The sequence below is a fragment of the Bos indicus genome, chromosome 16 (genome assembly GCF_029378745.1).
Source record: "Bos indicus isolate NIAB-ARS_2022 breed Sahiwal x Tharparkar chromosome 16, NIAB-ARS_B.indTharparkar_mat_pri_1.0, whole genome shotgun sequence".
Classification (NCBI taxonomy): Eukaryota; Metazoa; Chordata; class Mammalia; order Artiodactyla; family Bovidae; genus Bos; species Bos indicus.
In genome coordinates, this window is record NC_091775.1 from 51,356,286 (window position 1) to 51,378,512 (window position 22,227).

Consider the following 22,227-nt stretch of genomic DNA (forward strand, 5'->3'; position numbering starts at 1 on the left):
GCCCATCACACAAGAGCAGGGACCAGCCCCAGCTACGAGGTGGGGGTGAGGGCCACAGCCGCGCTGGACGCAGGTCAACACAGGGCGCTCAGGATGCTGGAGTAGGGGGGCTGGAAGCTGGCAGCAGGTGTACACGGCCTTCCACATGGCTGCACTGAGGCTCCTGGGAGGAGTCCACATTAAGACACTCTCTGAAGCCTCTTGCATAATAACAAAAACACAGCCTGGCCCTGGATGTGAAAGACATTCCAGGACCCTCAACACCACAGACTGCTCACCAAAGTGCTCCATGGCTGCCCACAGGCACAGCCGTGCACAAGACACACGTGTGCACAGGGGCATGGATGAGGGAGGCCGGCAGAGCCACGTCTGAGATGCGGGATCTGAACACAGGCTGGGGACCCGCAGGCATTCCGACACTGTTGTCAACTTTGCCAGGCACGCTAACAGCCCCAAGGTAATGATTTTCCACGATTCCGTATCTGTGAGACGGATACTGAAACACTCACGTGTGAAATGATGCCTGGGGTCTGCTTTAGCGAGAAGATTGGGGGAGATGAGTGAGATGAAAGCAGTGTAGCACCAAGAATGTGTGGGTGAGCCCCTTCCCCACTCGCGGGCGCCTGAATCTGCCCTCACACCACCACCCGCTGTAAGTCCACACACATGCTGGCCCAGTGGGTGGTGGGTGCTCACCACTGGGCAGGAACCTGCCCTGGGATCACTGTTTGGGCTCACTCTGCTCACCCCTCAAAACTTAACCAAGCAAAGGCAGAGGCCCAGGTGGCTCTCCCTCGAGCCCCTCAAAAGGCTTGCACCCCATCCCTCCCCCACTCACAGCCGCCTGCTCTGCAGGGTCCCGGCCAGAGCCTCTGTCACATGGACTCCTGAGAGAAATCGCAAGGCGGTTCAAGAGAACATTTAAATCCTAACTGCGTATGTGAAACACCCGGAGCTCAGATAATAAAACCTGGAAGGGACACTAAAAACCACAGAAGACCTGGATGACTTGAGACCACCTCAACGACAGCAACAGGAAAATTAAAGCAGATCCTCCCCAGAGGGGAGAAGAGTCCAACACGAATCCGAATCCAACAAACAGAGCGCATGTCTCCTCTCCCGCAGTAGAAACTGGACACCAGGCTGGGTGGGCCGCATCGTCAGAACTGGGTTGGGGGGCGGGGGGATGTGCACGGCAGCAGGAGGGGGGCCTCCTTCCTGGAAGTGGGGAAGGAGCAAGATTGGGAATTTAGGAATTCCGGGTCTGCTGGGCAAGGGCTGTAGCCTTGGTCCTCTGCGCTCCTGCCTGTCGGTACACTGCCGGGCGCCAGCTCCACTGCAGGCAGCCAGACCCCAGCTGGGAGGAGGGTCCCCGGGTCCACCACCCAGAGCCCAGGACCCTTCGGCCACCCACACCCGGGCCACTCAGAACCCAGTTTAACTATTGGAGCCGCACGGAGCCAGCCCAGGGCCTACCCTGTTTTCACAGTTTAAGGAGCTTTGTAAATGCAGACAAGACCCACTAGGGTCAGGCAAGCTGGGCGACACTTATTACATACAAGGATGTTAAAAAAAAATCACAGTTTTGATAGTTCTGCAAAAAAAAACTTAGCAAATTTACAACAAAACTGTCAAGTAATTAAGGCTAGGCACTTCACACATGAACTTAAACTGCTAATTAAAATCCCCTCGCTTAATTGACTACATTTGCATATCATTCAACATGGGAGTATAATTTTTTTAATGGTTTGGGCAACGTGGTTCTAACACCAGGAAGTGGGAGGCGGCAGGTGGGGGGAGCCAGCAGCCTCTGCACGGCCAGCCTGCCCTCCCTGGACGTGCAGAGGCTGCACCCCAGGGACTACGCCAGGCCTGGGGTCCCCACCCCATGTGGAGGTAGAGGCAAGGCCAGCAGAGACTCCCCGCTGCCTTGACCTGGAGGTGGGGCTGGGCGGGAGCTTCCAGAACCACCTGTGGACACATGCACCTGCCCTCCTCCCAGGGCGGCACCGCGGCCCCCGCCCCACGCCCCACCTCCTCCAGGGACTCAGAGAACACCTGAGACACACTGGCCCCACTGGGGGCGACAGTCAGACCCAGACAACCACGGCAGCTGGGCTGGGAGGCACAGGAGAGGCCAGCCAGGCCCCACGGCTCTCTGTGAAGACTCTGCAGCTCTCTGTCCATGGCCGGACCCGTGGGTCCCTGCAAGAGAAGCCCCAGCCCCACGCAAGGCAAGGGGGTCCCCAGGACCAAGGGCCCCTCTTGTTCCAGCAGTTGAAAGGCAGCAAGAGGAGACCATCAGGCCAACAGGACGCATCCACGGGGGCAGGTGGGCGGAACCATGACAGCCATGAGAGAACCACCAGCACCACTGGAGACCACAGTGACCCCAGCCAGCGAGCAGGTCAGGCTCTGAAGGCAGCTCACGCAGACCGGAGGACTGCAGCATAGCGTGTGGATGCCGCACCCACCCACCAGGCCTGAACCACAAACCAGAACCATGGGGTCACGAGAGAGCCAAGGTGACAGATGTGCACAGAGAAAGCTGGCCACACACAGGCCCAGTCACAGCCCCCACCCCCCTCCAGCCCAGCAGGGCCGCCAGGCTCCCCAGGGCTCAGGGCCCTCTTGGCTGTCACTGGCAAGCGCCACGGATAGAGGGGCTCTGGTACTGGGGGTTGCGTACTGCACACAAACCTGGACCCTCAGCCCTCCTGGAACGCTATGTGGCCCAGGAGATACATGAGGTGAGAGTGGGGTGCAGAGAAGGCCCAGGTTCCAGCCAGGTCCTCAGACACCAATCACACCGCTGGGCTCCTGTGAGGACGTGGCCAACAGCTCCTGGGGCAGAGGGAGGTGGGTGCAGGTACATGGGGCCACCAGTGGGTGACCCCCAACATGCAGGTGACCCCCACCTGCAGTCCCGAAGCCCAGCCCTGTTCCTCACTGCCGGCCCTGTCCCAGGGGTTCAGACCCTCCCCATCACATGATGGTCACCTCCACTCAGCAACACCCCTCACAGGCGCTCAGGGGTTGAGTGAGGTCTCACGGGTGCCTGGGGCCCTCAGACCCCCTCCGCTCCAACCACCCGCAGTCCTGCCAGCCCTCAGGCCCAGTGGCTCCAGCTTCCTTCCCCCACAGCCAAAGCCCCCTCACCACCCGTCACCACATCTTCTGTGACAGGCAGCATGGTAGCCCCTGAGAAGCCTGTTTTCAACAAGAGACATTCCTTTCAGAGTAACCAACCAACATCCAAGCGGAAGCCACGTCAGGGCCTGTCCAGGTGGAGCCGTCTCTGAACCCCAAGCAGCCCTGAGCCGGGGCCCCACAGGACGGCTCCATGCACTCCAGGGAAAGCGCCAGCTCCTTCCTTTTCTAGCCAGCAAGCGCCAAGCTGCCAATAAACCTTGACATTAGTGATTTCATGTCTCCATGAGTCATTCGACAAGTATTTATTCCGGGCCCGGAACTGGGGGCCCACACGAAGCCAACAACACAACCACAAACACACAAGCCCCAGGTCGGCCGCAAAAAGGTCTCCCCGGAGAGCCCAGACCGCGGGGCAGGCCCGACCGCTGCGGGCTGCGCGGCCACAGAGCCACGCCGAGACTTCCTGAATTATTATCTGTAGCTGCAAAATCAAGAAGTCGCAGCGTTCTTCGAGTCTTTCTAAGTGAAAAACGTAAAATCAGAGGAGACTCAAACGCTGTAAACCCTATAGCACCCCGGCTGCTCCCGGGCCACCAGAGAAGCTGGCCCTGCATGCACAGAGCTGGGTCACAGCACGGGCTCCTCCGGCCGTCCTGGGACCCTGCAGGGCCCAAGCCACACCAGTCAACTGTGGACACACAGCCTGAGTCCCCACCCGCCCCACTCCACTCACATGAACACAGAGACCAGTCACAGCTCTAATCCGACACCAACAGGAACCCGCCTCAAACCCCACGGTGACAGCTTCACACTCCCAGAAGTGACTTCTCATCCCTTCTTGGGGCTCTGACAGGCCCCTGTTAATCCACGGACACGTGTGGCCAGGAGCTCCCACCCGTGACCTCGGGGCCCAACCTCCCCCAAACACGCCCCATCCCCATGTGATGGGCATCCGGAGGGAAGCAAAGAAGGAAGCAAGCAGGGCCCTGGGAAGAGTGGAGGCTTCTCCCTCTCCTGCAGCTCTCACAGATCTTAAGGAAATAATTCAGCCTCTGTATTTTGACTCAAAACAAAGAAACTTTTTAAAAACATTTCAGTTGAAACTTGCATAATTCTTCCAGTGGAGAAATCCTCCCCAACTTTCGCAATCCTTAGAAAGAGACACATTATTGCTGCTTGTGTAACAGTCTCTGGGCCACAGAGAGTCCGGCCGGCGGCCACCGACACCTCCCGCCAGACGGCCAGGGTGCAGGGCCCGGAAGCACCGCCTCCCCCAGGCCCTCCCGGCGCCCAGCGGTCACCTCCCCAGACTTCCTCGTGGGCCTCGCTTGGCATCTCAGACAGACAGTACTCAGACGGGCTGTGAGCAAGGTTGGGAGCCAACGGCTCTACTCTCAAAGCCCTGCATTGGTCGAGGATCCCCAGACGGGCAGCAGGGACAGAAGCAAGGGCCACTCAGGGACCTTGCTGCCCCCGGCAAGCCGACAGCCCCGCCCAGTTCCAAAGAGAAGTGCTGGAAACCAGCAGGATGGCTGAAGACGGGCTGATGGGCAGACGGCCCCGACCTGGAGGACCACTTCAACACAGCCCTGCTCACCACACGCAGACAAGGGCACTCGGCCGGCCCCCCACACCCTCCCTCACTCACACTCGGCTGACCAGAGGCTGCTGTTTCCCGTTTGATGAGTCCTGGGCCTTCGCTTTGGGGCCTTCACCAAGGACCAGCCCAACTTGCTGATTCCATCCTCCTGCATGCGGGGCTGGGCCCATCCAGGAGCCTGGCTGCAGAGCATCACCCAACAGCACCCCACCTTCTCAGCAAAGCGTCAGGAGCCAGGAAATCACAATGGTGCCCACAAAAACCTCGAGCAAAGCCAGTGGACGAAGGGACACCCAAGCCTCTACACCTGTGCCCAGACTAAGGGCATCTGTAAGCCTAGCCCCACGATAAAGAGGAGGTGCTAAGAGAGGCAGGCTGGCCAGAGTCCCTTCCAGCCCGATGGACGTTCTTGACACCATCTCTCCCACGGCCACTTGAGCTTGACCATACAACACGTGCCCACTTAGCGGAATCCCTATGGCCTATCTCCCTCACCAAAGCCTCAGCTGCTGCCCAGCAGGGACTGTCAGAGTCCACGCTCCTCCACACTGATGGCCTGGCCATCCCCAGGTGATGGGGGAAACTGCTCCACTGCTGGGAGTTCACACAGACTCCACTCTGGACACTCACACAGCACGGGGACCCTCAGTCCATGAGCCCCTGCCAGGCAGGCAATTCTGTGGAAACACTCCTACAGGGACTCAGCACTGAAGGAAGAAGCCCCATGAGCAAACAGCATCCCTGGTCTCCAGCCTGGGAAGCAGGACCTTCGGAAGGCGAGCAGTTCCCAACGGCCTGTTTCTCGATCATGCAGGGGCCCGCCCAGTTCCAGCCCCAGGGGGGGCAGTGCAACCCCGCCACCCACCTGGCCCACAAGCAGCCATCCCTCAAAACGAGGGACACATACCAACGCCCCCTCCATGACTGACAGATCTAGCTTAGTCCAAGGGCCATCAGATGAGGGATGGAGTCGATCAGACAGAAGACAAGGGAGGGGGCATGGGGAGGCTGAGACTCCCACCTCACTGCTACACAGTCCGGCAGCGAAAAGACATATCCTTGCCCACCTACAACATTCGTCACCCAAACACACCTCCAAGACACCGCCAACAACTGCTATGCATACTGTCCCCGTCTCAACACGCAGAAACTGAGGTGCATGCTTGCTCAGTCAGGCAGCCAGGGAGGGACAGAGCCAGGACACAGGAGCAGCCCCGAGGAGCTCACAGTCAGACCCGCCCAGCGCAGGGCACCAGGGTCCGGCAGCCCTGACAGTGGCTAGATGGCCGGAGGCACGTCCTGAGGGCCCCCATGGTGTGAGGGGCATCACTGAGGAGCACCCCCCGGGCCAGCATGCGCAGACACACCACCTTCAAGGGTTTCCAGGCTCAGGCTGGAGCCCATCCCCATGCTGGAGTGACCACAGGAACCGCCACCCTGCTGTGCTCAGGCTGTAGGCACAGCAGGGCAGGTGAAGGCAACTGGGCCCCAGGACCCCAGGAGGCCCCCGTGCGGCCCCCTCAGTGCTGGCGGCAAGAGAGCCAGGTGACCCCCGCAGCCCTCAGTGCCTAGGACAAACATCAGCTCACTTCATCTCACAGGAACCTGAGGCCCCCACAAAGAGCAGTTCCAGCCCGTTCTCTGTTGCTTTTTGTCCTAAGCCTCAGGAGATCAAAAATATTAAAATGAACTACAGAAAGAAGTGGAGAAATCAAAATGTATCCCATGAATAATCTGTCAGGAGTGGGTGGAGCAAATAGAGGCCCACAGCCTGGGGAGGGGGTCTTCCCTGCAGCTTTTTCCCCTGAACTCCCCATGAGCTCCCCACCCTGAGGCCGAAATCCCCTTCCCACTCTTGGGGTTGGGTGTCCCTGGCGCACAGACAGGCTGTGCTGGGGAGACCTGTAAAGGACCACACAGCTCAGGACTCCCGAGTGCACGGTCACAGAGCCAAAGCCATGGGCAGAGGCCAGAGAACAGGACAACTGAGCTGGGGGTGACAGGAGAGCACAGGAGCCAGCACGGACAGTGGCACAGCCGAGGCCTGGACGGGGGCACATGGGATCACCGGCCCAGACTCCACTGTGACAACACGTGGTACTGACACACAGCCTGGAGACCCCAACCTCTCAGGATGATCACATCACCATCAGCATCCCTGAACCAACGAGAGCTCTAAGCACCACTGGCAGGGCACAAGAGGAAAGGGTGGCGCCGACCGTCTGGGGAATCACCAAACACCAAAGCTCGCTCTGGCCCCTTTTCTGAGGCCGCGGTTCAGGGGGCCGTCTTGCCCACTTGCCTGGCAGTGCCTGGGCCCATAAGCTGAGGCCAGGCCTTCCCTGAGCCTACGGACACTCATGTTCAGAACAGCAGGGCCTTCTGCAAGGGAGCCAAGGCCCCGGCCTGCAGCTGCCACAGCCGACCCCAGGAAGACAACCACAAACACACATGACCCAGATTCGGACACAAACACAGACACACCCTGCAGACAAGACCGTCTCCTCTCCACCCTGCATTAAGTGACCTGCCACAGCCTTTCAACCACAGGCTTATCCAGGCAGCCAGAACCCACCACAATCCTGCACACAGGGTGCCCTTGGGCCACGATGGCTGTCGAGGGGGCAGGCACCCCAAACAGAGAAGCCCCCAGTTCACTGAGAACACCCCTCATGCCACACACGGCCAGCTCCCAGTCTGAAACGAGAGGCCCGATCAGCCTGCTGGAACCTGCCACCAGCACCCTCCCCCACCCACAATGCCCACTCAGACCGTCCCTCCTGCCCAATCCCAGCCCTGGTCTGCAGACAGCTGCCACCTGGGCGCCAGAGGAGCCGAAGGCAGGAACACCAGCACATCCACAAGCACACACAGGCCTCCCGAGCGCAGGCGACAGGCCTGGCTTCCCCTCCCCTCCTCCGCTCCCGGAGACTCTGACACTCCGCTGGAGGGGCGCCCAGAGAAAACCGGGCGGGAACATCTATTCACAGATTCGGAAAAAAAAGTTTGATGCAATAGCTGAATTAATTAGGCCTCCCAAGAATAGCAGAGCCAATGCAGCATTCTGTGTGTGCAATTTAATAAGCCTGGATACTCAAAAGAAAAGTTACAAATACTTGGGGAGGGGGGAGGTGCCATGCAAAGCTGGTGTGGACCCCAGTGAGAGGCCAGGAGCTGCCAGGCTGGATCACACGGATCCACCGTCTGGCGAACAAACAGACCCCAGGCCAACCGCCCTCCCCACCGCCCTTTGCCTCTCAGAGGAAAGGACAGAAGAAAACGTGCACGTCCAAAACAAACCGCAGGCCAGTGGCTCCCCTGACACTCAGAGCCTCAGGCGCCCGCTGACCAGTTCCCGATCCCGGTGCCAAGCGGCCCTCGCCCCCACACAGGGGACTCTGAGACTAACTCTCTGACAGGCCAGGCACACACACAAAGCTGGAGTCGCCGAGTCTCGGCCCCCGGCCACCACGGCCCAGACACCTGGCTTCGCTTTGGAGTCTGTCTCCCAAGACTTCAAGGCACAAACAGGCCCTGCCCAGCCAAGTTCCGCCTGCTGGGGACACGGGCAGGCTCCCCTCTGTGTGCCAGCCCGGGAGTGGGAAGGCCAGGGCGGTTCCCTGCCCCCCACTCAGCCTGGACACCCCCCCGGTCCCCAGGAAGGCCTGGGCTGAAGGCTCCAGAGTGGATCCGGCCAGGATCAAACTTCCTGGGACTAAGGGCAAAAGAGGCCTGCCCCTCCCGACCCAGCTGGGCAACAGCTTGGGCCTCAGGAGGGCTTCACCCCCCAAGCTTGCCCCCCAGGCTCCCAACCAGGCAAGGAGCTAGTCCTAGAAGTCAGACCAAAGGACCTTCCTCCTGATACGGAGCAGTCTATGGGGACGCCAACACCACCCCCAAGTTTCCACAAAACAAAACCTAGCCCTGAAACGTGTGGGGGAGGCTGAGCCCCCCACCCAGGAGGGCACCCCGCCCTCTCCAGGCCCCGCTCCCATTCCCCAGGCACGGCTGCCACGGGACACTCACCCGGGGCACCCGCCGCTTGTACTTGTTGCCATAGTCAAACTTCTCCTTGACGTCGTCCAGACAGCGGCCGAGACGCGCCTGCTCCTCCTTGCCCGTGTAGTCCTGACTGAGCAGGATGTAGGCCCGCCAGTTGGCCGAGTCGAAGCCCCAGTGGCAGGTCCGGTTTTCCAGGGCCTTGTGCGAGTGCACCACGAACTTGTGCGGCGGGTACATGAGGCGGCAGTCGAGGCACTGGATGCAGGCGGCGCTCGGGCTGCTGTAGAGCTCGGGCACCAGCAGCCCCTTGCACTTGCCGAAGCACTCGTGGTACACACGCACACTGCGCTCGCTGAGCTCCAGGCCCAGCGCCAGGCTGGCCGCCAGCTCCTTCTTGCAGGGCGGCGGGTAGGCGCCGCCGTACAGCAGCGCGTTGCACAGGCGCTCGGCGTCCGTCTTGGTGATGAGCCCGCACGAGGGCGCCGAGAAGGGCAGGATGCCCATGACTTTGAGGATCTCCAGCTGGTCGGCCGTGCAGCGCGAGCAGTAGATGTGAAGCTCGTCGCACACCGAGTTGATCTGTTGCAGCGAGAAGTCGCGCAGCACGGAGTTGAGGATCTGCGGCAGACACAGCCGCTTCTCGCCGCCCACCACGAAGCACGAAATGGTCTCGCCCTCCAGCACGGTCTCGCAGCGCTCCGTGGAGCGGTCGGACGGCATGAAGAAGGGCCCGGGTAGCACGGGCGGCGGCGGCTGGATGGCGGGCAGGTGCAGCACCGGCGGGGGTTCGGCGGCCGCGGGCACCGGCGCCGGCACCGCGGCCGCGCCTGCCTCCTTGGTGCTCTCCTTCTTGTAGGCCTCCTGCGCCCAGCGCGCCGAGAAGGCGGCCGGGCCGCCCAGCGAGCTCATGGAGCTGAGGTGGAACTGCTCCAGCGTCTTCTGCAGCCCCGGGTGCGGTTGGAAGCCGCCGCGGCCGCCCGCCGCCGCCTCCATGGTGCGCTCCGGCTCCCCAGGCCGCTCCCGCTCCCGCGTGCCCGGGCCCCCGCGGCCCCCGCCGCCGCCCCGCGCGCCCCGGCGGCGCCCCCGGCCCCGGCCCCGACCGCCCCCCGCCGCCGGCTCCCGGCCGATCACGGCCGCGGCCTCGGCCTCGCCCGGGGGCCCGAAGGGGAAGGCGGGCGGGGCGAAGGGGTCCCGCCGCTGGAGCCCGCCGCCGCCGCCCGGGCCCGGCGCCACATCCACGCGCCCCGCGCCGCGCCCGCCGCCGCCCGGGCCCCCCCGCGCGCCCCCCGCGCGCCCCCCGGGCCCTAGGCGCGGGGCATGCCCCAGCGCGCGCCGCCAACGCCAACGCCAACGCTCGCGGGCCCGGGGCTCGCGGGGGGCGCGCGGGCAGGTGCCGGCGCCGCGAGGCGCGAATCGCCGCGGCGGCCGAGGCCGAGGGGCCCGGGAGGAGCGGGGGCGCGGGCGCGGGGCCCGCCGGGCCGTCCTCGCGCGGCGCGCCGCCGCCGCCCCGCTCCTCCCACCGCGCGGCGCCCGCCCGGCTCGTCCCGGCGGCGCTGGCCGGCCGCGTTGCGCCCGCCGCCGGCCTCCCGGCCCGGCCCGCACCCACCCCGCCGCCCGCGCCCGGCTCCGCGGCCTGCCCACCCGCCCGCCCGCCCGCGCGCGCGGCTTCCGGGGCGGCGGAGCGCCTGTGGGGCGGCCTCAGACCGCGGCGGCGGCGGCGGCGCGGGGCTCGGCGCACATCCTCCCGGCGGCTCGCTCCAGCTCGGACTGAGCGCCGGGCGCTGAGCTCACGCCGCCGCCCCGCCCCGCGTCCCGCCCCGCCCCGCGCCGCCGCCCCGCCCCGAGCGTCGTCTGGGGCCGCGCGTCGGCCTCAGCCGAGCGCCAGCCAGGAATGCGCCCGCCCCCCCCACCGGCCAGGCTCTTCCAGGAACGCGCGCTCCCCCCGCCCGCGCTTGGCGCTCCGCCTCACTCGGCCGCATTCGGGCCCGCCCTCCGGCCCGGGACTCGGATCCGCTCGGCTGATCTCGGGCCTGCCCGCCTGCGACTCGGCTTCGCTCGGCTACGCTCGGCCCCGCCCGTCCAGGACTCAGCCCCGTTCGGCTCCGTTCGGGCCCGCCCGCCGGAAGGCCGCTCGGCGGGGGCGGTGGCTGCGCCCCGGGCCCCCCATCCGGTGGAGGCTACTTCCTGCGCGGCAGCGAAGGCGCCCGTCCAGCCGCCGTGTCGCCGCCAGAGCCCAGAAACCCACACAGGGCCCCCCACCACAACCGCAAACCAGCTGAGGGGCGGGCGGATGGGGCCGGCGCACCCTCTACCGCACGCCTCCCAGCCCAGCCCCCGGGGTCCCCACGCACGTGACGGGGCAATATGACCCAAGTCCCACGCAGGACTGGGACACCGAGCCAGACGACGTGGGTTACTACAGGATGGCAACACCCCAGAGACCCCACACGGGAGACAGACACCGTGCAGACTGTTCAGGGAGTCCCCCCGAGCAATGCAGGCGCGACACAGCAACCCCCAAAGGATGACTGGCCGCAGGGCCGACCACCCCACGACCCCTCACGATGGTCCCCCACACAGCCAGTTTGTGCGCCCACCACCAGTTCCAGGGCAGGGCTTGCATCCAGCTTACCGTGAGGCCCAGGCTCCTCAGGAACCTGGCTCCTGCCTGCGTGCCCCGAGCACGCTGGCCCGACCCTTACCCGACAGTCCCCAGGCTCAAAGAGCCATTTTACATCTGCAGGGCACCCAGGGCAGGGCCAATGTGAGACCACACTGTCCATCCTTCTGCACCCTGGCTCTATCACAAGGGACAGACAGAAAAGCGTTGGGTGGGACAAGACAAGGGCCTGAGGTTGGACAGGCTGACTGGGTGGCCCCCAGAGGAAACAGTATCTAGCAGAGTCCTGGGGGCTGGAGACTTGAGATCTAGAAGACAATTCTGGTTGTGCTTAACTCAAGGGCAGAGAGACAGTCCTGCCCAGCTAGGCAGTGGCATCTTTTCTTCCACAGGACCAGGGCACCCAAGCTGGCCCAGACACTGGAGGACACGTGGGGGGCCCACAGTGTTGGGCAGAGGTGAGAGGGCCCACCCACTTCAGCCTGTGTGACCTTCAGCTTGGACCTTATTGCTCCTGACTCCCCATTGGAGGCTGAAACTGGCCCCAAACCAGCATTCCTGCCCCGGGGAGCTGACTGGGTGTCTCTGCAGGCATGGACAGGTGTCCAGAGAGGCAGCGAGAATGGGCAGAGACCCCACACCTGTATGGTTGCAAAATCTCATGGGGGAGACCTTGTGGTTCAGGGTGCTTTGCTCCACATCTGAAGAACTGACAGCTCCCTCCCATGGGCGTAAACCTTCTCCTACCCACATGTCCACTCAACACCAGGTTTTCCTATGGCTGCCAACACAGGAAAACTAGGAAAGGGGTCCATACAAAACAAGAAAAGAGATGTCTTTGCTTTCGCAGACTCCATGGTGCTGGAGAAGATTCTTGAGTGTCCCTTGGACTGCAAGGAAATCAAACCAGTCAATCCTAAAGGAAATCAACCCTGAATATTCATCGGAAGGGCTGAAGTTGAAGCTGAAGATCCAATACTTTGGCCACCTGATGCGAAGAACTGACTCATTGGAAAAGACCCTGATGCTGGGAAAGATTGACAGCAGGAGGAGAAGGGAGCAACAGAGGATGAGACAGTTGGATGTCAGCACCGACTCAATGGACATGAGTTTGAGCAAACTCTGGGAGATGGTGAAGGAGGACAGGGAAGCCTGGCGTGCTGCTGTCCATGGGGTCGCAAAGAGTCAGACATGACTTCGCAAGTAAACAATATCTGGACCAAAAATTTTCTATTGTACCTGAGTCTGTTCCTTCTACATGGCTTTGACTCCCATACAGGTAATTGAAAGAAGGTGGTTGGAGGGCTGGACAGGAAGGGTTTTCAGCCAAACGCTCGATTCCTCCTGCTCCTTCAGCCAAGCCAGCATTCTCAGGAGGGCCCAAAGCCTGAGGGCTCCTGGATGGGCAGTGCCTGACTCCAGGGGGCCCCCTCCCCTCTGCCCTCTGGCTTTGCAGGGCTCCAGGAAGGGGTCTTAAGAGGGGACCAGGTGGAGGAGACAATACTCCCAGAGCTTGAGAACCCAGGTTGAAGCCAAAGTGACTGTGCATAGGTGAGGGGGGCAGGTGAGGAGTGAAGGGCCCTGAGATTCAGGGAAGGGCCTGGACTGGTTTGTAAAACTTCAGTGCTTCAGTGAACTTTGAGGTTTCTTTCCCCGAAAGATGTTGGAGTTTCTGGAGCAGCCGACCCCACCCCAACCACCATGGGCCAGGGCTGCTGTGCCTAGAGAGTCAGCCTGGTCCTGTCTTCTCCACAAGCCCAGCTGGGGCCCCACCTGCTGACCTTCCTCCCATCAACTCATCACCACAGCTGTCCTGGCCAGTGGCCTACTCCTCCCACTGACCACTGCCACAGGCCACTCACCCCGCTGGCAGGTGGAGGGGCCAGGCCACAGGCACAGCCATGTCAGGGGGCAGAGGAAGAACCCAGTGCACCAGGCCACCTAGCTCACTCCCCAGCCTTTGCTGCACTGATAGGTATGGGTCATGCACATGTTCGCTTAAGATATAAGCATGCACTTAGGGAATGCGTACCCTGATGGGCACGAGCCAAGTTCTGGGACCAGTGGGGAAGGAGACCAAATCCTGCCCTCTGTGGCATCCGTCTCCTGCAGCCAAGGAGGCCAAGGATAGACATCCCTGCTTGTAAGGAAGCAAGGTCATTCAGGCCCCTCAGAGGCCTCCAGCAGTTGGGTGCTGGCTTTGGAACCGGCAGCGCCCCAGGACCCAGGAGATGCGCATGTTGGCAGTGATGTGGTATCCATTGCCATGGGGAACAGCTCAGAGGCCCAGCTAGGGAAATGGACCAGGAAACTCAGGTCAGCAAGTCCTTACATAGACGCCCACAGACAGCTTCCCTGGAGGACCAGCCTCACCCTCCTTGGTCCCACCTGCTCCCGACTCCCTGCTCCCTGGGAAGAAAACACCTGGCCTCAAACAAGCACAGACTGCCATTATCAGGAAAGGGCTAAGATCCTGTTTATTTTTATTTTGTTCAGCGGTTTGTTTGATTTTTGGCTGTGCTGGGTCTTTGTTGCTTAGCCGCAAGCAGGGGCTACCTTTGATTGCAGTGCTTGGCTTCTCCTTGCAGTGGCTTCTTTTGCTGAAAGCTCTAGGGCGTGGCCCAGTGGTTTGTGGCACACAGGCTTTGTTGCTCTGTGGCATGTGGAATCTTCCCGGGCCAGGGACTGAACCTATGTCCCCTGCTTTGGCAGGCAGATTCTTATCCACTACTCCACTGGGGAAGTCCCTAAGATACTGTTTTAAAACTTTAAATTTGAAAAAAAAAATCATTTAAGTAACACAAGTTTGATAAAAACTTAAACCTTTTACCTTAGTTTGAGTTCCACTGAAGCAGATCCTGAGACAAAGATTTGGGTCCACACAGTGTGTCTGGGAGATGTTTCCAGGTGGGAGGAAGGTGGGCGGAGGGAAGGCATGTGTGTCACCAGCCTGCCACTTCAAGCTCCTGGAACTGGACTGTGGGGCCCAGAGCAATGCCATGGGGCTGTCCTGATTGAGGTCAGAGCCCGAGGAGGAAAAAGACATCTGCTGGCCAGGCAGCTTGATTACTTATGGGATTGAGCCAATAAGGAAATAAATTATTGGTGACAAGTCAGATGGGAATTTAAGAATGGAAAGGAATAAAGTGCATGGCATTGGATTGAACTTATCCATGTGGACCCATGAAACTGTAAAAGTGGATGCATATTTGTACAGGCATCCATATAACCCCGAGCTCTCCCCAGGGAGAGGCCCTGAGAAGAGAGACACCCCCAACAGCAGCAAGCACCCTGAGAAGCTGTGTCTTGGCTTCTAAGTGCCATCCTCCACTAAAAGGAAGCAGGGTCCTTTGGAGAAACATTTGGTCATAGGGCTTGGGCAGAGAGAGGGTAGAAAGAGTCTGAAACATCTTACCATGTCTGGAAGTAGGGAGGTCCAAAGGATAACAGGGACTGGTCAAGAGAGACGGTGTAGCCGCTTCAAGAGGACGGGCACCCACTGGCAAGTCAGAGGTGCTCACAATGGTAGGGAATCATAACCACAAAACAAAATAGAAAACTAGAGGGCTGTGCATAGCCAGCGTATTTAAATATGTATTAAAATAATAATATTTGTAACTTGAAAGTTTGGTGAGAAATGGTCTATTTGCCTTGTTTTACAGTTCTTCCCCACAAGGCTCCCATCAACTGCAAAGGGAAGATGAGTGAGTTCCTGGCGGGGGACACTAGCAGGCACCACCCAAACCCAGTCATCCCAGTGGACGCCAGCAATCATCATATTAATTGTGACCCTGCACCACCTGAGTGCAGGGGCAGTGGGGGGCAGAGAGTCACTTCCCTCTATCCTGCCAAAGAGGCATAGCCTGCATCTGACCATGCCGAACCTCTAGCACCCACACAGAAGGACTTTGTACAGAAAGGCGGGCCTGGAACCTTCAAAGGCATCAGGGTCCTGACAGAGAAAGTCTGAAGAATATTCCGGACCGATGCAGATGAAAGTTATAAAGGCTCAGAGCAATGTGTGGTCCCTGGCTGGACATGGTTACTGCCAACGATGTTATCAGAGCAGCTTGGAATGAGTCTGGGGAGCAGAGGGCAGCAGCCCTGCCCAGGACGTGGCACTGCAGGGTGTGATGGAGTCCCATGCCAGCAGTTCACTCTCACAAGGCACATGGGGTGTGGGGAGGGTGGGTTCCTGTACTATTCTTGCAACTGCTAACTTCTCTGTTAACCTGAGATTGTTAGAAAACACCCAGTTTATTTCTAAGAATGTCACAGGGAGGAGGCATGGGTTCTCTGTTGGGTCCTATGAGCCTGAGCTGCCCAGTGGAGTGGGCACCAACCTAGGGCCACTGAAAGCCCTCCAGTCAAGCAAGGCAGGTGAGACTCCACGAGTGTCTGCTGCAACTCCAGCTGAGATGGCAGACGAGCTGGACGGCTTCCTGGCCCAGCATGAACGCGTGCCGGGGAACACAGGTCTGCTCTTTAAATGTTCTGTGAAAAGGCAGAAAGAAAGCGCTCTGCAGGCCTGGAGGCAAGGACAGAAGGCAAGCCCCACGGTGGAGCAGGGTGGAGACTGAGCAGCCTACCTGGGGCTTGGAGCTGGCGTCACGCCCCCAAGGACAGGGGCTTAAGCACACCATCAGATGCAGTTGAGGCCACAGGCCACTTCTCAAATAGGAGCTGGAACCAAGCTTCCAGCATGACCACACAGGCTCAGAAGAGGCTGTCTGGTCCCTGAATGGGATGTAGAGATTCTTCCCAGCAGCCCAGAGAAGGAGCCCAGAGAGCAACCAGCCCAGAGCAGGACAAGAGAGCAGAGGGTGCCAGGATGTGATGGACTACAGAACGCATTTGACAAGCTCCAAACTGTATGGAGGGCTTTCCAGGTGGCACCAGTGGTAAAGAACCTGCCTGCCAATGCAGGAGGTGTAAGAGACACAGGTCGGGAAGATGCCCTAGAGAAGGGCATGGCAACCCACTTCAGTACTCTTACCTGGAGAATCCCATGGACAGAGGAGCCTGGTGGGCTACCGTCCGTGGGGTTGCACAAAGAGTTGGACATGACTAAAGTGACTCAGCAAGCAAGCAAGCAACTGTATGGAGGGCCTCCTGGGTGAGGTGGAAGATATTAGCTCTAGGCACTAGCTCAGCAGTTGAAAAAGAAAGCAAGGCAAATATTAACTCCAGGAAAAACAAAGGGAAAATCTAAGTAGAGTTCACCAGTTGGCTTAAGCAGTGAATGTATTGACATAGTTATAATAGTGTAAACAACAACTTAGCACATTTGAGGGGAGAAAGGAAGAGAAAGTCAGGCAGGGGCAGGGGGTGTTGGATCAGAGCTGCTCCAGTGACCTGTCACAGAGTCCAAAACTTGAAGAAAGGAACAGCAGGAGCACATAATTCATAAAAATGGAGAAAAATCAGAGAAGGAACAGCTGAAAGGATTGAGAGAGGCTGAGCCCAGGTCACTGGACCCAGGGTCAGGGGGAGGTGGCTCAGTGACTACTACAGACTTGTCCACAGTGTCCTAACCTCTTGGGTTCTTTTTGTTCCTTTCATCTATGCGTCTTTCTTTGGTAAGAATCAAGCAAACAGAGCGGAACTCTAAACTAAAAATAAGTAACAACGAAAAGACGCAGTCACGTGTTGTTGCTGTTCAGATGCTCAGTCGTGTTCGACTCTTTGCAACCCCATGGACTGCAGCACAACAGGCTTCCCTGTCCTTCACCATCTCTTGGAGTTTGCTCAAATTCATGTCCATTGAGTCAGTCATGCCATCCAACCATCTCATCCTCACATTCCCTCCCTCAAAATGACACAGTTTGGGACATTAAAGAATACACTTTGAATAAGTCATCAATTTAAGAAGGAATCAAAATGGAAATCACAAGTTTTCAGCTGAAAGTCAATAGAACACTTTCAATCATGGGCTCAGACGCTTATGGTCCTCAGTTTCTGTGTCAGAAACAAGAAAGTAGGTTTTCCCAAGTGAGAGAACCTCAGATATTTTAAATTCTTGTTCGTGATGACCTGCATTTTCTGGTCTTCCAAAGAAGCTGCTTCAGTCTTACTGACCTTCCCTCTCGTTTCTTTTGAATCATTCTGTCTGGGAAGGAGTCTCCCCTCCCCCCATGAAAACTTCTGTAGGGTCGGCCTCCTGGCCTGTGTAAGAACTACTACTTACCCAGGGGCTGAAGGTGTGTGTGCCTCCCCTGGGTACTCAGGGGCCAAGGCCTGGGCTGGGTCCCACATGGGTCTGGCACCCAGTACTCAGGCCAGACCTGCTTCATGGTGGTCAGCTGGAGTGGTGCTTGGAAAGCTGAGCTGAGCACCTGGCTACGGGGCATGGGAAACGCCAATGGCCATGAGGGTGAGCCCGGCACACCACCGCAGAGGCTGGCAGAGGGTGGGGGCTGCCTCCCCTGGAGCCCCAGGTCCTGCCCACCCCCACTGCAGGCAGCAGCCCCAAACCCTGACCCCACCCAGGAGCTGTCACCATCTTCCTGGAATGGGGAGGGACGAGTGGGCCCCTTTCCCATACCAGACACAGCCATCCAAATGCCCACCCCATGGCCCTGAGGCCCTATCCAACCCCCTCACTGTAGCAGGTCTGGCCCCAGCCTCTGGGCACTTGGCCTCAGCCTGCAGGGAGCTCTGTGGGCACCTGCCCTGCGGCCTCACCCCCGCCCAACAAGACCCTGTCCCCTGAAGCGTCCTACTGCTCCAAGCGGAACGTGCCCCTTGCTGGCCACGCCCCACCGATCACAGGGTGGCCGCCTATGGCTTGTAGCCCTGGGCCCCAGGATGAGGGGCCAGGGTGCTGAACTGCAAGGAGCAGGGAGCCAAGCCCTTCAAGGACCCCCTAATGTCCCCTTAAGCAGCAGAACTGCTGAGCAGTGCCAGGTGGGCACCAGGGACATGATAGGTGGAAAGGCAGCTCCTTGCCTGCAGGAAGTTTCCCACCAGACAGCTGCTGGTATCAACAGAAGAGTCCGGTGGTCAGGATGGCCTCTCCAGACCGGTCGCCAGGGCCGCTGTGATACATGCACCTACACACGCAGCTCTGAGGACATGATGTCACTTCCTGCATCACGGCAGGGCGCACATAGGCTCTGGAGGCCTGGGACCTGCCCAGGGCACTGTGTAGTGAGGACATGGGCACCCAGGTGAGGCCCAGCCACCCGCAGCAGGTGTTGGATGGGAGCTCTGATGAACAGTCCGGGCAGGGGGCTGCTCTGAGGGCCACTCGGAGACCCCACTGACCCTAGTGAAGCATGGAGCAACAAGGACCCCCTACCTTTAGGACACACCCAGTTGACCTCCCAGCAGCCAGGTAAAGCCTGAGATCCAGAGGGACCCCCGGCCTCTCCCATCTTCACCCCCACACCCCCAGCACTAGAATAGGCCCTACCTCCTGTCTCCTGGGCCCATGGCCCCTCCAGCTGCCTCCTTCTCATCATCCTTCCTAGCCACACTTCCTGGGAGCAGGGTCTGCCCACCCTGAGCTCCCAGCCCTCTCCTGTGTCCTCTGTGTACATCCCCCCCACCCCCCCACCAGGCCCTGGGGTTGTCTCTTCTAGTTTGTGACCTAGCCCTTTCCAGTGAGGAGCAAGCACTCTGGATACCTGTTAGTGGACATCTGATGGTGGTCTCATGGGTCAAGGGACCTTCCTCCAGTCCAAGCAACCAGGGAGTCAGAGGTCCACAGGCTGGGTGCTTTGGGAGCTGGTTCCTACTGGGGGTGGTGGTGGATTGCTCCGGGGCCCTGAGCATGCCCACTGCGGCTGTTCTGAGCCCCTCCCCTCTGGGCCTGAGGTTGCCTCTCCAGGAGAGAGGGCTGCTGGGCTGGCTCTGAGGTTTGGGCCTATCCCACATTGGGTGAGGGATGCTGCACACCCCAGAGGGGAGGGGACACGAAGGGGTGTCAGACCAGCCTCCAACAGGGAAGAAAGAAGAGGGAGGCCACGTCCCCCTGGCTAAGCATCCTGGGAAGGGGCTGAAAGACAGAGGGCAGCTAGTGCCCACCCCCATCCAAGGCCCCCCACGCTGCTCCCAGAGAATCTTGGGCACTTAGAGGCCCCTGCTCTGACCACACTCCTAATGGTGCCCAGGTCGGAGGGTAGAGCAGGGTGGATCTTGGTCTAAGAACCCCAGGCCCATCCACAGCACCCGGGCCTGGTCCCTCCCTGGCCCCTCCAGCCCCAGGAGGACCTGTGCCCCGGCTCTGCACCCCAGGACAGCCAGCAGCCCCTGCCTGCCGCCAGGCCCTGGGCCCCTCTCTCCTCGTAAATCGGAGCCACACTCCGGCCTAAGCAGCCCCCCCGCCCTCCTGCCGTCATTCCTGGCAGACTCTGCAGTGAGCTCACCCTTACATAAGGCATCTGAGCTATTTCTTGGGGGAACGAGCTCCCCCTGCACGGGGCTCCATTCCCCCCTCGCTTCTGCAGCCATCGACCGCCACCGGCCAAGGGCATCTGGGCACCAGAGGCAAGACCCCTGCACTCCCAGGGTCCCATCCCATGTGGGGAGAGGGCTCCCCTAACCTTGCAGAACAAGGGTGGAAGAGAAGAGACTATAGGTTCTTCCAGATTTGTTGAGGGACTGTGGGCAGAGATGCAGCCCCACTGCCAGCCTAGGCAGGAAGGGGAGAAGAAAAGGATTTCCCCAGGGCACTGCGAATGGGATGGACTGCCTTCCCTCTGGGCCTGGGAGTGGCCCACTGCTGTGCTTTCAGCACCTTGCCTGGTGCTCTTGGCCCCTCTGAGAGCACTTGGTTCATCCATGGGCCCTGAGCCCAACATTTCAGCCAGGACTGTGTTCTTAGAAGGAGCAGCAATCAGAGTCCCCTTTGGTCAGGACAGACGACCCCTCCCCGCGAAGTGCCACCAGAGCCTCCAGCAGGGCAGCTCTGTTTCCTGGAGGTGGGCACCAATCCAGGAGCCCCTCGAGGCTGCACAGTCCTCTCAGGACTCTGGGGAGAAGAACCCAGGGACCTCAGACCTCCTGCCTCATTTCTGTGTCCTGGGACCATGAGGACACAGCAGGCCCCAGAGGCTGCAGCTGAAGGGGCGTCCCGACAGCGTGTGCTGAGTGTTCTGGGAGTCATGCTGGCTCCTGGCCTGGAGAGGAGCAAGTCAAGTCCCCTCAGGGAAACTCAGAGAGGGGTGGCCATGGGACCGGAGGGACCAGGCCCACTGCTGCTTCTCCCCTGGGATGCCCTTCCCCCACTCCCCCGGGCCTGGGCAACTGAGCCTTGGGACTCCATGCAGACCGCCCATCCAGGCTGCTGGGCGTCCAGAGCTCCTGCCTCTCTGCCACAGGAGGAAGAGGGGAGGAAAGTGGCCCCAGCGCTGCCTCCAACGCCTGGAGAAAGCGGACTCCAGACACTCCCGCTGGAGCCTGGCTGCGCCACGCCCTGCTTGGGGACAAAGCTCTGGGAGGGCAGGCGGCAGGGACCCCAGGACTGCGGGCTGCGGTGGGGCTGAGCTGGAAGCCCCAAGGCCCCTCCTGCAGCTTGCAGCCCTGGGTCTCTGTCCTCCTCAAGAAACAGGGAAGGAGACCGTGTTTTCCTTTCTTTTCAGACTCTAGTTCTTGGAACTTACACCCTCTTGGGTTTGCTATTTTTACCCACCCTGAGCCTTCCGGTCTCCATGGCGACGCCTCCAAACAGCAGATTCCAGGCGGCAATGACGTCACCTGTCCCTTTCCTGCCGCCCAGGCCTCCAGCCGCTGCCACGGGGCCGCCCCAGCCACTCCCCGCCTCCCGCCCGGCTAAGCCCCGGAGGTGTGGGCCTTGCCGCCTCCCCATGCCTGCTGCCCACCAGCCAGGCCCTTCCTCGGGGCCCTAGGCCTGGGCTCCCTGCCACGCCAGTGCCTGTGGGAGCTGCTGCAACCCTGGCAGCCCAGGAGGCAGGCCTCACTGGCTTTGCCCCTGCAGCCCTTCTGGTGACCATGCTGGGCCATCAGAATGGCAGGAGCATGGAGAGGCCCTGTGGCCTGGTCTGATACACACCAGCTGTCACATTGCCCCCCTGCTCCAGGGCTGCTGCCTCCCCCATCCCCAGTGCATGGTCTGCGGGTCTCAGGCTCCACATCTTGGGCCTAGTCTGACTGCAGGATTGGGGGGCCATGGTCCCTCCTCCTGGCCGAGGTGTCCTGTAGTTGGTCACGAGGCTGCGTCTCTATCTGGGCCACACTTGACCCAACTGTTCCTTCAACACTCAGCCTGAGGGCTGCCCTCAGCCCAGACCGATGGTGGGGGCACTCAGGACTGGAGGCCTACCCTACTCCTGGGGACTCAGACATTTGCCAAAAGGCCCGAGACATCTCAGCAGGGCCTTGCAGAACAGACAGGCAAGGCTTGGAGAGCCCGCATTCCCTATGTCCTTGCCACAGTCAGAAGGAGTTTCTCCTTCCACGGAGGAGCCTGAAGGGCCAGCCCTGGACCTGCAGAGGGTCTGCTCCTCCCCATCACCCCACAAGGCCCGGGGCCAAAGTAACCCAAACCCACCCCCACCAGCCTCACCCAGAAAGCAGATGCTGGGTCTGGGGCCGAAGGGAGGGCAGGCAGGCAGGGCTGCTCTGCAAGGGTCAGAGGCGCTGGCATGGGCCAGGCCGAGGGTCGCGGCCACATGCTGTCCTGCCAGCATCTGGAAGGGCAGAGAAGACACTGGGCTAGCCGTGAGCTGCCGTGTCTGCTCCCAGAAATGACAGACATGGCAGGAAGGTAGTTTGAATACTCACATTCCTGACCTCCCGCTGGATTTCAGGTGCGAAGTCCCAACTCGCCCCCGTCCACACCGGCAGGCACAGTACTCACAGGTCTGGGCAGGAGGCAGGCAGGTGGGCG

General features: G+C 60.5%; 1 protein-coding gene across 1 annotated transcript in view; it reads right to left on the reverse strand.

Moving 5' to 3' along the window:
• Positions 1-10,495, reverse strand: part of SKI (SKI proto-oncogene) — a 55,227-nt gene extending 44,732 nt beyond the window's left edge. Inside the window, exons 1-2 of the mRNA XM_070767677.1 lie at positions 10,492-10,495; positions 8,780-10,440 (exon numbers count right to left, since the gene is read on the reverse strand). Coding sequence (XP_070623778.1) covers positions 8,780-10,440; positions 10,492-10,495 — 1,665 coding nt within the window. The remainder of the gene's footprint in view (positions 1-8,779; positions 10,441-10,491) is intronic.
• Between the last annotated feature and the right edge of the window lie 11,732 nt (positions 10,496-22,227).